At 27.4% G+C, this 14,942-nt stretch overlaps 2 protein-coding genes across 2 annotated transcripts; both read left to right on the top strand.

Annotated features, from left to right (window-relative positions):
- The first annotated feature begins 527 nt into the window (after positions 1-527).
- LOC111036903 lies at positions 528-2,716 on the top strand. The gene is made up of 4 exons (XM_022319178.1): positions 528-837; positions 918-1,035; positions 2,080-2,163; positions 2,237-2,716. Exons 1-4 carry the CDS (start codon positions 783-785, stop codon positions 2,577-2,579), a joined length of 600 nt encoding a protein of 199 aa, XP_022174870.1. The 5' UTR covers positions 528-782; the 3' UTR covers positions 2,580-2,716.
- A 3,028-nt stretch (positions 2,717-5,744) lies between these two features.
- LOC111036875 (acyl-CoA:lysophosphatidylglycerol acyltransferase 1-like) lies at positions 5,745-14,908 on the top strand. The gene is made up of 7 exons (XM_022319136.1): positions 5,745-5,803; positions 12,338-12,543; positions 12,989-13,203; positions 13,271-13,407; positions 13,463-13,599; positions 14,121-14,266; positions 14,329-14,908. Exons 1-7 carry the CDS (start codon positions 5,745-5,747, stop codon positions 14,560-14,562), a joined length of 1,134 nt encoding a protein of 377 aa, XP_022174828.1. The 3' UTR covers positions 14,563-14,908.
- Positions 14,909-14,942: the final 34 nt, after the last annotated feature.

The raw sequence follows: 14,942 nt of genomic DNA on the forward strand, positions 1-14,942 counted from the left end.
TCGAAATATGTACTTGGTGATAATTGGTAGTAATTCAGTAAACTGTGAAGGTGACATCCTATAAAAGTTTCGGAAACCTCCATTGTATCTATACTCCAGATTTAATATACCTTTGGCTATCATCTGATACTAAATCGGATAAAAGATGTCTTGTGCCATATACTTCACGACTATGAAGCTTGGGTCGTACCCAGAAGGTTTCGATTTTCTTTAAAATTTTTTATTTGCAATAACAATGAACGCAGCGGCAGCCAATAATGCGTCCTAGTCGCACGACATCTCAGTGAAAACTAATACAAAATACAGATTTCCAATTTCTATCATGTAATTTATATTGATTCATATTTATTATAATATTTTTGGTTGCTATGAGAAATCCGACCGCGGTGGGACTAGCAAGCCGAGCCGCATGCAGTGGAGACTGGAGACTTACCTGTACGCAACCACACTATCTAAAGCCGCGACCATGGTAGATTCTATAATCTACCATGTTCAAAATTATCGTTATTCGTTATCAACATTCAACGCTCGTAGAGTTGTAATACTTGTAACTAATTGTACTCATCAGTCATTACTCATTAGTCATTACTCAATACTCATACTCTTTAGGCCTTTAGCCTTTAGGGGATGTTAGTAAATTACCAACTACATGAAGCAGTGTTTTTAAGTTCGAATTTCGTGCATGGTTAATAATTAATATTTTTAACGTTTTTTCTTATTTTATCAGTACTAACCATAACATAGCTGACTGTAAAAGAATATTAAAATCAACAAAAAAAAAAATGTCTGAGGTGCCCCGAAAACGCCGTTCTAGTTTTTTCCCAAAACCGGTTGAAGGTGCTTTTTCGAACATTTTACGAATATTAGTTTATGTAAATCTTTTAACTATTTAGTTTAAAATTAAATCATTGTTATAGAGAATCATGAAAAACAATTTGAGCTGTTTAAGAACATGCATTGGGTAAATGAAGAAAAAGAAAACATAGTTTCTAATTCAATGGTATTGGGTGTTCAAGGAAAAAAAACATTACAAGAGTAAGTAGTTTACCTATACCTTGAAACAATGCATTTTATTTTCTTCATGCATTAAAAATGTATGTATGATATTTTTAAGTTATTGGTACAGTGTAATTTAGATTCCCTAAGCCTGCTCATCCCTTTTTATTTTCAACAATGTACGTGGTTATTCAAAATTTGATTTTCAGAATTTTTAAGTATACTTAAACATTATATCCAACGCAAATGCAGCGAAAGCGAGCATGACACATGACATATGACACTCTTTAAATAGTAAAAAAAAAAATGATATTGCTATTAAAGTAATTTATTTTACTAACCTTGTATTTAACTTACAATTTTTTTGATTTTTTATTGACAATATTTTTTTTTACTTGGTATACGCTTAGTATAATGTTTTCTTACATATCTCTTCTTACCTCAAGAATTTGAATAAATTTATTATTGAATGAAAAAATAGGGCTGAGTTTTGGTGAATCACTGTACCTGTTTAAAATATTATTCAAAAGTCCATATATTTTTTAAATACCTCTTATGAAACATAACATTTATGATTTTACTAAAGAATACAGAAGGTATATTCTGTTTCAAGTTAAAAATCCTAAATACTAATCCCTATTATTTGATGGTCTATGGCCAATACTATTCAAGTATTTTTCATCGTTATAATTTTTTGCTTTTATTGAATATTTTTAAGTTGTTTTGTAACAACTTCAAACCACTTGAACAACAATTTTCAAAAACATTCATATTTTTTGAATCAATGAAATGGTACATAATTAAAGAATCACCGTGTATATAAAAATAGGTTTCTTGATAATACTAGTAGATAAAATATAATTATGACCATGTTTTATGATACTTTCTGCATACTTATAGACTATAGTATAAGCGTAACTATCCTATATTATGAGAAACTAAAATTTTCAAGTAATTTCGTTTATTTATAATATCAATTAAACTTTTATTTTATTTTATTTAAAGTTGTAAACCTATTTTAATAATATTAAAATATGTTTATGCTTTTTAAATTTATTTTATAATGGTATGCATATTTCTTAGATATACTGAAAAATTAATAAGTCGCAGACAAGAATATCCAAAATTGGTATCTAGTAAACAAGAAGAACAAATTCATTTAAAAGAGTATGTATTTAATATAAATGTAATTTATAATTAATTTTCTTTTAAATGATCTTATACATATTATATTTTTTAGGAAATTACGTAAAAGCAAAGTTGAAATAAATTGGGAAACTGCTTGTGATGGATTAACAGACTTTGAACGAGATTTTACTTCTAATAGACCTAATTATAAGCGTTTGGTCGAAGACATCCGTTTCCTCACATTACAAACGGCCGTAGCCAAAAGGTCAAATTATGAACTACATGCCACTTTAAATGCTTTTAATAGGCGGGTTAATGAAAAAATAGATAAATTACAAGAATTGTTTATTGATAAAATTGTTGAGGACAGTGGTGTTGGTACTTCATACTACAGCAGTGACACAAATTCATCAACAATAGATTCCTCCGAAGAAGAATGTTTAAATTCAAATTAAATTTCACAATATTATTAATAATTCAAATTATATAAAAAATAATGTATTTCATATAAAATTACAATGTGCATTACCTACATTTTAATACATATTAGATTTTTGAGTTAGTAAATGAATAAATCCTAATACAAAACAAATTGACTCAAAAGTTAATTCTATATAACCAATTATAATTTCCAAATAAATTATATATGTTTGCCATCTAATCATATGTAATGTACCCAAGATAGTTGTAATGCTAAGTATTGATGATATAACAATAGGTGGTGCTTTATCAGTAAGGTTTCCTTTGCTGCCCAAAGCTATACGGCTTCTTTGTACTGGGTACAACAATGCGAGAATGAACCATTCAACAGCTGCTATCCTGGTTGGATATGATAATTTATAAGTTTTTAAAATGCAAACCATTATCTCAATAATGTAATACAACAAAAAATAATAACGATTAAAATAAAGAATAACTTGGTAATGTAAAGAAGGAGCCATATTTAAAACAACACTTAATAAACTTGTATTACCAAATAAATAATTGTTTGTTATTTCTTGTAGATGGTTGCTAAGTTACCAAATAATATATAAAGTATTTTATAGGCCAGTGGTGATTAAACTTTTTTTTGATGAAGTTCTACTAAAAAAATATTTTTCTTTGGGGTTACATAAAAATACATACTACTATTTGACAGTTGCGACTGTGGTTTTTTAGGATGAGTAGCCGGGGAAGTCACTTAATAAAAAATAGTAATTATACTCAGTTCTAATAAAAGTGGATTGACTGTTGCCTTTGCTATGCTGTAAACTCTGAATACTTGTGACTGGTTATTCAGATGTCACTATTCATTCACACACTAATTACACATAGGTTTTGACATATTTATTATGTTTTACGATTTGGTTGGTATATTAACATATTATATTTAACTATATTATTTTGTTAAATTTTCTATTAAATCATGTAAGCTAAATAATATTGTACAGATTTTATAACTTAATAAATATGATCTTGTAGTAAAGCAGGGTAATTTAAAAAAAATGCAAATTTTTTACTTAACCAAATATATTCTTGTATTGTATTAGTGGTACCTAATATAAATTGTTCACCACTTAAAAGTTTGAGACCAGTGGCATGACCATCATCATGTTAGATTAAATTCCAAAGCTGCTGAGATTAACTTTTAATACATGAAATCTCAAATTTTAATTTTTAAAGTGTCATTAACTCTAAAACTATTCATTCTTCTTAAACAATTGAATATCTACTGCAAAAATATTGCAAAAAAAAAAGAAAAAAACGACAAATAAGGTAGTTACCAAGAAAAGGACAAATATACCTACTCTGCCTTTTTCTTGTTGATTACTTTAGTCGTGGCAGTGCTAAGAGGAGGGGGATTAATCCATTAGGAATCAAAATTTTTGGAGTGTTAAACATACATTTATTTTGATTTATTTAAAAAATATATTTTATATCTATCTTAAATAATTCAAGGCAAAAGGGTTGGATAAAATTTCCAGTTGTGCATTTATGCTACTCTCCAAAAAAATGTGAGTTTGGGTAGGTACAGAATGTTTTACAACCTATATTATCTATAGTCTCCGTCTTCAAGCATAGACTTAAAGAAGTATTTAGTTCTATAAGTCTGCATGAATCGTGTTACGGGCATCACATAGAGTAATCTTATACTTTTATTGCACTGTATGGGGCATCTGCCTGCAGCTCCATTGATAATATCACACACCAGGCACCTGTATTAAATTTTTGATCGAGCCCTTTTCAAAACTTCCAATAATACAATTATTACAATTTATCATAAATTATTAAAAATTAAGATTCATAAGCATTTTGATAATAATTTATGATATCATCGAAATGTATAAATTGTTTTCATCCATTCATAAGTGTCTTATAACATCAAAATGACTAAATATCATTTATTATATAGCATTAAATGTTATTTTTTAATATTATTTAATATAAAAATAAGCATTCCTATTAAAATTTCAAAATTCATTTCAACGGGCCCCTCTATTCTAGGTTCAACAGCCCCCATCTCGAGGGGACCCTGTCAATAATTAAGAGATCTATTATTTACTATACATGGATGGGACATGAGGATGTTTCAAGAAGACAAGAATTCGACTAGTCTTCATGCCATGTACACTGCTTCAGATGGTGCAACTGAAATTCTACGGTCGTGGCAACCTCTAAACTATGCATGTGCCCATGAATGATGTACATTCACTTCGTCTATGGTCTACGTCTACGTCGTGTGTGATAAAAATAAAGAATAATTTAATTTATATGTAAATATTAAATAATCCATAGTCAGATTATTACATTAGGTATATGATAATTGATAATATTATTATACTAAATTTTCCATCTCTATATTATCAGATTATCAATTAGTATCAACGAATGACCCACTCGGGTGAAAATGTATTGCCGCCATCTCGCTTACCACGGTAGATGCTTGAAACTTACAGTTGTAGTTGGTTAGGTTATCAGCGCCCGTTTCTCAGTCGTCCGTTTACTCGGCGGTGTCAGTTTGTTAAAATGTTAACGTTTTGACTAAGGTCATTTATTTTCGTCTGCACAGTGCACAGTCTGTGGTTGTAGTATATATATATATAATATTATTATATTTTACATAGATAATACGTTTTTAGTATTTTCGATACCCACTAGTAGTGAGTCAGTACTCTGTTCGTTGATAAAAACGTTCGTCATTACTCATTTCGCATTCGTCAGTGCCTCAGTGGTCATTCATGTCATTCGCAGTGAATACACCCGACGGTGCTCCTCTCGTCTAAAGTGTTCGACAACCCCTACGACACGAGACTGCTTGAACGCAAAAAACATTTCCCAAACGACACGTTATCCGGCACGCGCACCCACCCGCTCGTTGTACCTCCGACCTCCCACCCTCAGTCCACAGACGTACGAAGAGTGAAAACGATGTGAGCCGCGGCCGTCGGCGAGCCAATTTTTCGTCCGTTGGGCGGTAGTGCCTCTCCCCTCGCGCGAGTACTCGCACTCGTCCGATGCCTGTTATCGCGACTTTTTATTTCGTTTATTAAATAAAATAATATTCCAAACGACCCGACGTGCGGTTTACCTACAATTTACATTTAACTTATTGAAATTTTTTTTCGTATGGTGCAATCGACATGAAAACCGACTTAAGCATAGAGATGCCAGACGGACGGTTAAAACAATTTGGTTACAGGTTCGTACATGCTTTTGATTGTTTCAGTCTATACAAAATAACTGTGCATAAACAGCAGTTATTTACTTAGAACCTGACTTACAGCCCCTATTTAAAAGATTGATACTTTTATTACCATACCTATAGGCAGGCGTAAACATGATGAACATTTCCATAGGTAGTAGATGTGCTACAATTTATTAAAAATTTTTTAAAAATATCGATTTTGCCTTTAGGTACACCTTGAAATATATATCAGTATGTACCTATGAAGGTTCCTATATGACAAATTTATATTGATGTTTTTTAAGGAGAAGTGTGTTAGATTCCAAGGCCCCATACATTACGCCTGTGAATTTACCTCGGAATTCACCAACTGAAATAAAGTTAAATGGATCATTATTAAATAATAGTTTGTACATAAGTATACAAAACGATTCTTTTAAAATGTATAGGAATTTATTTTAGTTTTAGTGTTTTTGTAGATTTACAGTTTTATGAATAAGAAGGTAAATATAGATATCATAATTATTTCCAAGGCTAAATTATTTTGTTAAAATCTATGTAGGTAGGTATTACTCTTTAATTATATTTTCAAAATTGTAATAACCTTCTTCATATTCAATTGTCATTCGTCTAACCTATACCTAATTCCTTGAATTGTTTTATTGAAATTATAGTTAAGTACCAATGGCACCCTGTGATCTTTAATCAGTTTTATTCACATATCCAAACTATTATTTTGAAATATATGTCTATGATTACTAAGTATTAACGTTCATGCACATTTATTTATGTACTTAATTAAAAAGTAGACATTTTCATTTATGATATTGAGATAAATGTAAATACTTTTTCTCTGTTAGTGTGATATTTGTTAGGTCTTAGGTAGGTACCTAGTTTTGTATCTGATAATAAAGGTTAATAGTTCTTACCATTTCAAAAAAAAAGTGTATTTGTATTTTCTGACATATGTAAAGATTTTATTTATAAGATTTATTGGTGTTCAAATTTTAATAAGAACCTAGACATAAACTACCGAAATTGCATTTAAACTTTCAAATACTTGGCATTACCTAAAGAATTATAGTGCTAAGTTGCATAAACAATTTATTTATCTTACCAAACAATCATGGGTTACTAAAGTATTTTTTAAAAAACTAATGCCTCACTATTGATTAATATTATATGTTGAGTGATAATTTATGCAACCCAGCATAGGTACCCGTCATAATTAGTTTTAGATAGATACCTACTTGCTCATACATATTTAGAAGTGTTTTCAATAAAAATATGTGCCTAGGCATTCAAATAATCAGTTTGTTTATAACCTATTTAATATTAAAGTTAAAATATGTTTTGTTTAGAAAATTATCTCTTTATTTATAAGAAATTAATAATTTTAAAAAATGATAAATTAACAAGTAAATGAATCACTTCAATTTTATAATAAAAGCTAATTAATACCTAATCTTATTTATTTATTTGTTTTTTTTATCAAGAGTGCTTTCACAGTCACTTAACAATAATATTATGTGTACCTATTTCATTAGATAATGTTCATTATATTTTATCTGATGACAGTTATTCTATAATAAACATTATTAAGTATTTTATGATATTTATTTTATTTTATTTTTTTAAGTTAAGTATTAGTCATTCAAAATCTAAATCTATTTGCATTGATCATGCAGCACTTAATCATTAATTTAATTTCCCATTCAGCTTATTAAAATAGTCGAATTGATCATGGGTAGATAACATTGTATAATGTTTTATTTAAGAATGACTAACAACAATAGAAATAAACTATAAAGAAATTAATTATAAAGTTAAAGAAGAATTCAAATTTATTTTTTGACCATGTTCATCCCTGTCAATAATTTTTTTTTTAATATGTACACACAATTAATAATGATAAATTATTTGTGTATTCAAACAACAGGTCACAAACTGCTATTACTGAGTATTAATTTTATTTTATTATCATAATTACTATGTATTATTTTCATATTATAACAGACAGGCATATATTTTATAAGTAGATACCTACCAATACCTATAGTTCAACACTGTATAGAGTATAGAGTTAGTTATTTTATCAACACAGTTCTTAAAATCGCTAAACTTAGTAAAGAGTATGTAAAGACTTAAGATTTTTTTTCAACTATTGCATATTTGTATTTAGACTCACTCGCCATAATTGTAAGCGTTGAGTTGTCAGAGACATTTTTATTGCACGGATCAGTTGTTTTCTAAGACATGAAAATAAAGTAAACCAGTTAGTGTAGGTACATTTCTTTACCATTGTAACATTTTTTTTATTTTATTGAAATTACCTCTGAAATTACTCATCAAATATAGATATATGTGGGTTGTAGGTACCTAGTACCTACCTACCCTTGTACGTTATACAAAGTGGGACACTGTATTTTTCTATAAGGATATATGAGATTATTGGGAAACTCGGCGGCCTATGCTAAATGTCAATGTAACTTGATACCTACCCTCTTAACATTTTGTCCATTTAGGTACTTAAAAGTCAAATTATAAGATAGTTATACAAAATCTAATCCCTAGTAATGCAATTTGTATTTTACCCTCGATTTTACTATTTAAAAATTTGGAAATATACTATCTCTAGCTTAGTTATAAGTAGAGCAAGGACTTTCATTTTATTGTACAAACAATACCTATTAGAACTCAGATATCTAGATAACTTACTATGATTTTATTATTATTTATGTAGGTAATATAAATTAATATTTTCTCGGATTATGTGAACATCATGCCATTATTTTTTCCAATCAAATTTACTTAGTGTATCATTTAATATAAATTGTAAAAAAATGTATGGTATGTTAATTAAGTACAAAACATAATGTGTATGAAGCCCCCTCAATTGAATGTTTTTCAAAATTCAAGCACGTTTTTGTAAATCAAGGTCAACAATTATTTAATAAAACTGTAAATGTGTCGTACAAATGATACAGACTAATTTTTATCTTAATGGTCAGTTAGTAGTTTAGTTTACAGTATAATGGAATACAAGGTTTATAAAATCATCCATTAAATGTAATTTTGTTTCATATTATGGATAATACGTACTTGGTGGAACAATAATTGTTTAGTTGTACTTTTTTTAAAGCTCATATTCGATGATTTTTTAGTGCATTATTGTCTGTGCTTTAGTTAAAAGTAGGACTAAGGACTTAGTCTACAGTATTTTTTTTTAATGCACATTTTTAAGGGACGATGTCCCTGGTCCTAATTGTATACTTATAAGTTCTTAACTCTGGTAATTATTAGTGTATAAACATTTAAAGATTATTTACTCATATAATGAATAACATTGTTAAATGCATGTGTCCTTTATAAATAAAAGTCTACTTTTAATTTATAAATTTTATACTCATATTTTACATTTATTAATTGCCTTAAAAAAGAAAGAATTATTATTAATACATAATAATAATATTTTGTTCATTATAATTAACAACTAATGTATGGCTATTGTTTATACAGAAAAAATATAAACAAAATAAATACTAAACAGTTTGGAGCCTGATAATCGATAAGTGTGTGCCAAAATATCAGAATTAATTATAATTAATATTTAAGTATCTACTTTTTTTACAGTTTAAATTTAAAATACTTACCAATATCTGACAATTTGCACTTAATTTATATTGACACAATGAGACTTTGTAATTAAACTATATTTAAATTTTCTAAAAATTATAAAGGTTCTACAATTAATATTTAATGGACCCTTTTAGCCAATTTGTTTCAAATTAAATTGCTAATAATTGTCAATTTTTCCGGCTTCATTGTTTTATAATTAAATACCTACCTAGTTTAAATGTATACAACATATTACCGTTATCTATTCTGATAATTCTATTTAAATTCTACTTCAAAATAAATACATTGTATACAAAAATAAATCAAATACATTTTTCCAATGCTTTTTGTTTCTTCTTATTTTATAAATATCAAGTTTCATTTTAAACTACCTTACCTAATAACTCTTAATCATATATGTTAAGCAAAAATAAATTGTCCCTAAAAATATTTTCTTCTTTAAATTGAGAAGTTAGTAGGCCAGCTCATAAACTACATACTCCTATTTATTAATATTTATCTGAATGATGTATGAACTTGTTTTTTATGTGTTACATAGTCTAAGATATAGGTATATACCTACCATAACATAACAAACCTTACCTTGAAGTATAAAACAATTAAATTTAGAAATAGGTTTAATATATTATTTTGAGACATTCTTGTTTTCTATAGGATACTGCATAATGTTAAGTAGTTGTTTCTTAATAATCTATAATCATTATTATTCTATTTCCAAGGCTGAAATCAGAGTGATTAGAACAACATTACTTTGTAATACATCATAATATTAGGTATTTTATTATTATCAATACATTATTATTTACTGTTTTTTTTTTTATTAAAATTATTAAAGCTTAAATACATAATACATAATACATAGTATGTTTATATATATATATTATATGAATAGGTACATATACATATTATGTGGCTAGTATTTTCTAACTGTTTCAGTTACTTTGTACCTTATTACATAAATAAATTACTTGTTTTGACCCACCATACCATAACCTACAGTAAAAAAGTGGCTAATAACCATGCAGTTAATGGCATAAAATGGAGTATAAAATTATATGTATACATAAATGATATTGAATTCATTTGATTGACTCTTTTAGTACATTAGTATGATTATCTATTTTTTAAAAGAAAAATTGAAAACATATCGTTTTGAGAATAATTATCTTTGTGTAATTTTGATTTGTTTATCTGTCTGTTTTGGTCTTATAATTAATATAAATTGTAAATTACTTATTATAACTGTTGTAACTTACCATGAATTTATTTTAAAATCATTTTAGGCTAACATAGTTTTATGTATTAGATATTACTGTTCAGTCATTTAGAAATGATCACACTAGAATCTTTAATACTGTTTTTCTTTTACCTTTGTTGGTGCATTACAATGTACTCAATATCACTTATAGATCTTAATTTAATATTCTAGTAAATTAGTTAACGGATAATTTGCTCACAGTATATTGCTGTTATTCTAAATTCTTTTTTTTTTATTATTGAACTAAAGTCCGGCAACTATAGCTGTTTGTCGAGAGAACGGTTAATTCACGTTAACACGCGCATTATTGTATGTATAATTTTCTTGCTGAAAATCCCGGTTAGTCACCCATCTGGGAGCTACCAAAGTCGGCTGGTACGTACACTCAGAGCATTTCCGCATATTAAGCGTAAGACTGCACCTCACCAAGCCATACTAAAATCTTATTATCTATTCCAATTTTCATCTACCTAAACATGTTTAAAGAATCCTAAAAATCACCAATAGACTCTAGAATTTGTGTATATAAACTACTCCGCTAAGGTAAGCAGTGTCTGGTCCCTTGTACTGTAAATGATGCCTAAATATTATGTTTGATCATTTATAATAAATCACGTTATGACGTATGCATTTTTATCAACTAAAAATTTAAAAAAATCTAATTATTTTGAATCATAACTAGTTAGTAGTTACCGTCAAACAAATTTTCTTAGAACTAACTGTAGAATAAAATGTTGTTATAAATTTCCAAAAAAAAACGATTAGTTAGGTATTTACTTATTTAATAAAAAAAATCAGAACTTTTCAATTGTCTTTCTTATCTTTGTTACAAATGTAATTTTTTGTTTTAATCCACATACCTATGTATTAATGTTATCTTTTCATTATTTAATAAAAATTACTTTTCTGTCTAATTTAAAGCACATAAAAAAATCGAGGAGAAAATACAGTTTTATACTAAATAAATTTACAATTTCATTTCCTACATCTATTGCTTTTACAATAATATTAATTTGCTTTATTTAACTATCACTGTCAGGACCAAGACTATGCCAGTTAATCGAATAGACAGTTAATAGAAATTTTGCAATTTACATATGTATTTCAAAACGTGTCTATTTGCCGACTAAAATAATAATATATAAAAAATTATTCAATTTGTTCGTTTACATAGCTTTTATTGGGTTGATTGCATATTTTGAATATTACTAACTATTTTTATATGTTTGATAGCCGCTGTTTTATTCACTGCAACTAGTTTTTAGGTATCGCCTGATTAACTATTTTTTTTTTTGACGGTGACTGATAACAGAGGGTGACGGTTAATCGAGTTTCTACTGTACACTCTTTGAAAATGCCTAAACAGCAAATGTTTCTTTCCTGATTCTCATTCAACTAATATTACCCTATTCACTAAATAATATATTTTCCTTCTTATCATTACATATTTTTATATATGATACAATCACTATTTTACACATATATTTTGGAATAATATCTTACCTATTCTCCTAATTGTTGAAATGTAGTATTTGACTGAAATTTCAATGAAACAAAAATTACCTATTTTAATTTAAATTTTAACAAAAATACAATTGTCTTTGGTTTTGGTGTTTGTAAATTATAATATTTATTTTATTTTTCATTTTCAGAGCTACTGTAACTTGCAAAGTTATCATCCGCATATTGTTTGTACTTATTAACAACATCTATTGTATACCAACGTATTGTGTTTGGATGATTATATTTTTCCCCTTGCGGAAGATTCACCCAAATCTATACTGGAAACTTGAAGGCTTATTTTTCCATTGGCTATTAGCAATGGTTTCTATGTGGTCTTGGTCAGCTGGTTATGACAGTAAGTAATATCTTTTATTGTCTCTTTACATATAAATTCACCACTCACGAATACTCTAATTTTAGTTCAATGTTCTGCCCCCATTATCCCATTGATGCAACAAATGTATATATGATTCTATTAATTATTCATCTAATTTATCTATTGTTAGTATGGATTCTAAATATTCTTTTGAATAAGAATAAAAATTTTAAAAAATGTCTGCTTGTTTTTACTGATCCAATGTTGTTTATATTATGATCATATGTTGTCCTATGTAGAAAAACAGAAAATGCAACAAAAAAAAACCAGATACATATTTTATAAAAAATGGTTTTTTTTATGTTATTCTTTTTTAACATGTTGAACTGTTTAATTTAATAATTTTAAAACTTATACTATTTAATATTTTTTTATTTCAGTTGATTAAATATATTTAAATTGTATGTTTATTTTTTGTATATAGTTGTTGAAATGGGTGATGATATTAGATTATGTTTGAATGATCGTACACTAGTGTTAGTTAATCATCAATCTACAGCAGATGTGCCAATGTTGATGACAAATTTTAATTCCAAGGCCGGTGTGTTGCCCAATATTATGTGGATCATGGACAGGATATTCAAGTTTACTAATTTTGGTATTGTTTCTATTATACATCAGGATTTTTTTATTTTATCGGTGAGTGTGAATTTTTTTATTCTTTTAAACCTGAAATTATCTATTGTTCATTTTTTTTTCTGTATAGGGTAAAGATCAAAGAGAACAAGCTGTTAAAGAATTAAGAACTCACATTCGTGGATCATATTTGCCTCGTCAGCGAAAATTAATTATTTTATTTCCAGAAGGTGGATTTTTAAGAAAAAGACGAGAAGCTAGTCAAAGGTAAATCAATAAAATAATTGTATTGTTAATATTGATTGATAATTATTAATTTTAGGTATGCACAGAAAAATAATTTACCTTTACTAGAACATGTTACATTACCAAGATTAGGAGCTTTTTCAGCAATCATTGATGAACTTTCACCAAAACAAACAAAATATGGTGGTGTGACTAACAATAATACTGAATTCAGTAAGTAATAATCGTAAATGAAGGATCCAGTTAAAGGACTGATTATCTCTACTTAGTTTTGAAATGCATGTTTTTACATTTTCTGATTAAGAATAATTTTGGTTACATTGTGGTGCAATAACTGGGTATCTCCATCTGTTAGATAAGCTTATAATACAAATGAGGGTGTCTGGTATCCAGAGTTCATTCACCAATATGATTGTATGCTTCTCGAACAATTTTAAAATATGGCTATAGCCAGTTCTAGTACTGGATCTTTCAGTTTATGTATTAAAATAATACACATATTATAATTAATTTTAATTCTAAATTATTTTATGCAATCAATTTATAATTAATAATAAGTTTGTAGAAAATTATTTTGTTGATTACAATTTTTCAGTACAGTAAAATTTGTATCATACTCACTTATTATTATAATATGAAGTATCTACCTAATATTCATAAATTTGGTGAATATTATTTATACCAACATAGTATAACATTTTTCATCTTAATTCTAATAAAATAAACTACTATAGATGAAAATACTGACAAATTAGCATGGATTTTGGATGTAACAGTTGCATACTCAGAAGGAAGACCGTTGGATTTACCCACTATCATTATGGGTCAGAGAAGAGCTTGCCGTACACATATGTACTACAGATTATTTCCCAGTTCACTTGTATGTCAATGTTTAAAATTAACATTTTGATTGCATTAGTTATGCTAACTTGATATTTTTAGGTTCCTAGAGAACAAGAAGAAATGACTAAATGGTTGTTTGATCGCTGGGAAGAAAAAGAACGTCTTCTAGAGACATTTTATGCTACTGGTGAATTCCCCAGTCATAAAGGATCTCGCCAAACAGCTGTCATCCAACAGGATTGCGTACGGTTCCTTATATTACATCTATTTTTTATTGCATCGTCATATGCCCACTACAGGATTATTCATTATTTGATTGGATTAGTATGGTAAACTGAAGAAACAAAAAAAAATAAACAAATAGAGGAAAAACGAACATTATATATGTTGAGTTTTTCTGTATACATATTATATTTATTATATATATGTATATACTATAAACTTAAATAACAGCTGGTAATAAAACCAATGAATAAATGTGATTGAACTCTAGGTTGTAAAAAATACAAAATAAACATTTTTATAAATAACATTAACATCTAAAGATATCACTTACAAAATAACTTAACTAAAAAGCACGAACGAGTTTAGTAACTGTGATTTACTTTTACATGTTTAATATTTAAATTATTATGTGAACATCAATGTTTATTTTGTTTTCTTCTAACTATTGATTAAATTTTTTATGTAAATATCAATATTGTAATTTTAAG

The sequence above is a fragment of the Myzus persicae genome, unplaced genomic scaffold (genome assembly GCF_001856785.1).
Source record: "Myzus persicae strain clone G006 unplaced genomic scaffold, MPER_G0061.0, whole genome shotgun sequence".
Classification (NCBI taxonomy): Eukaryota; Metazoa; Arthropoda; class Insecta; order Hemiptera; family Aphididae; genus Myzus; species Myzus persicae.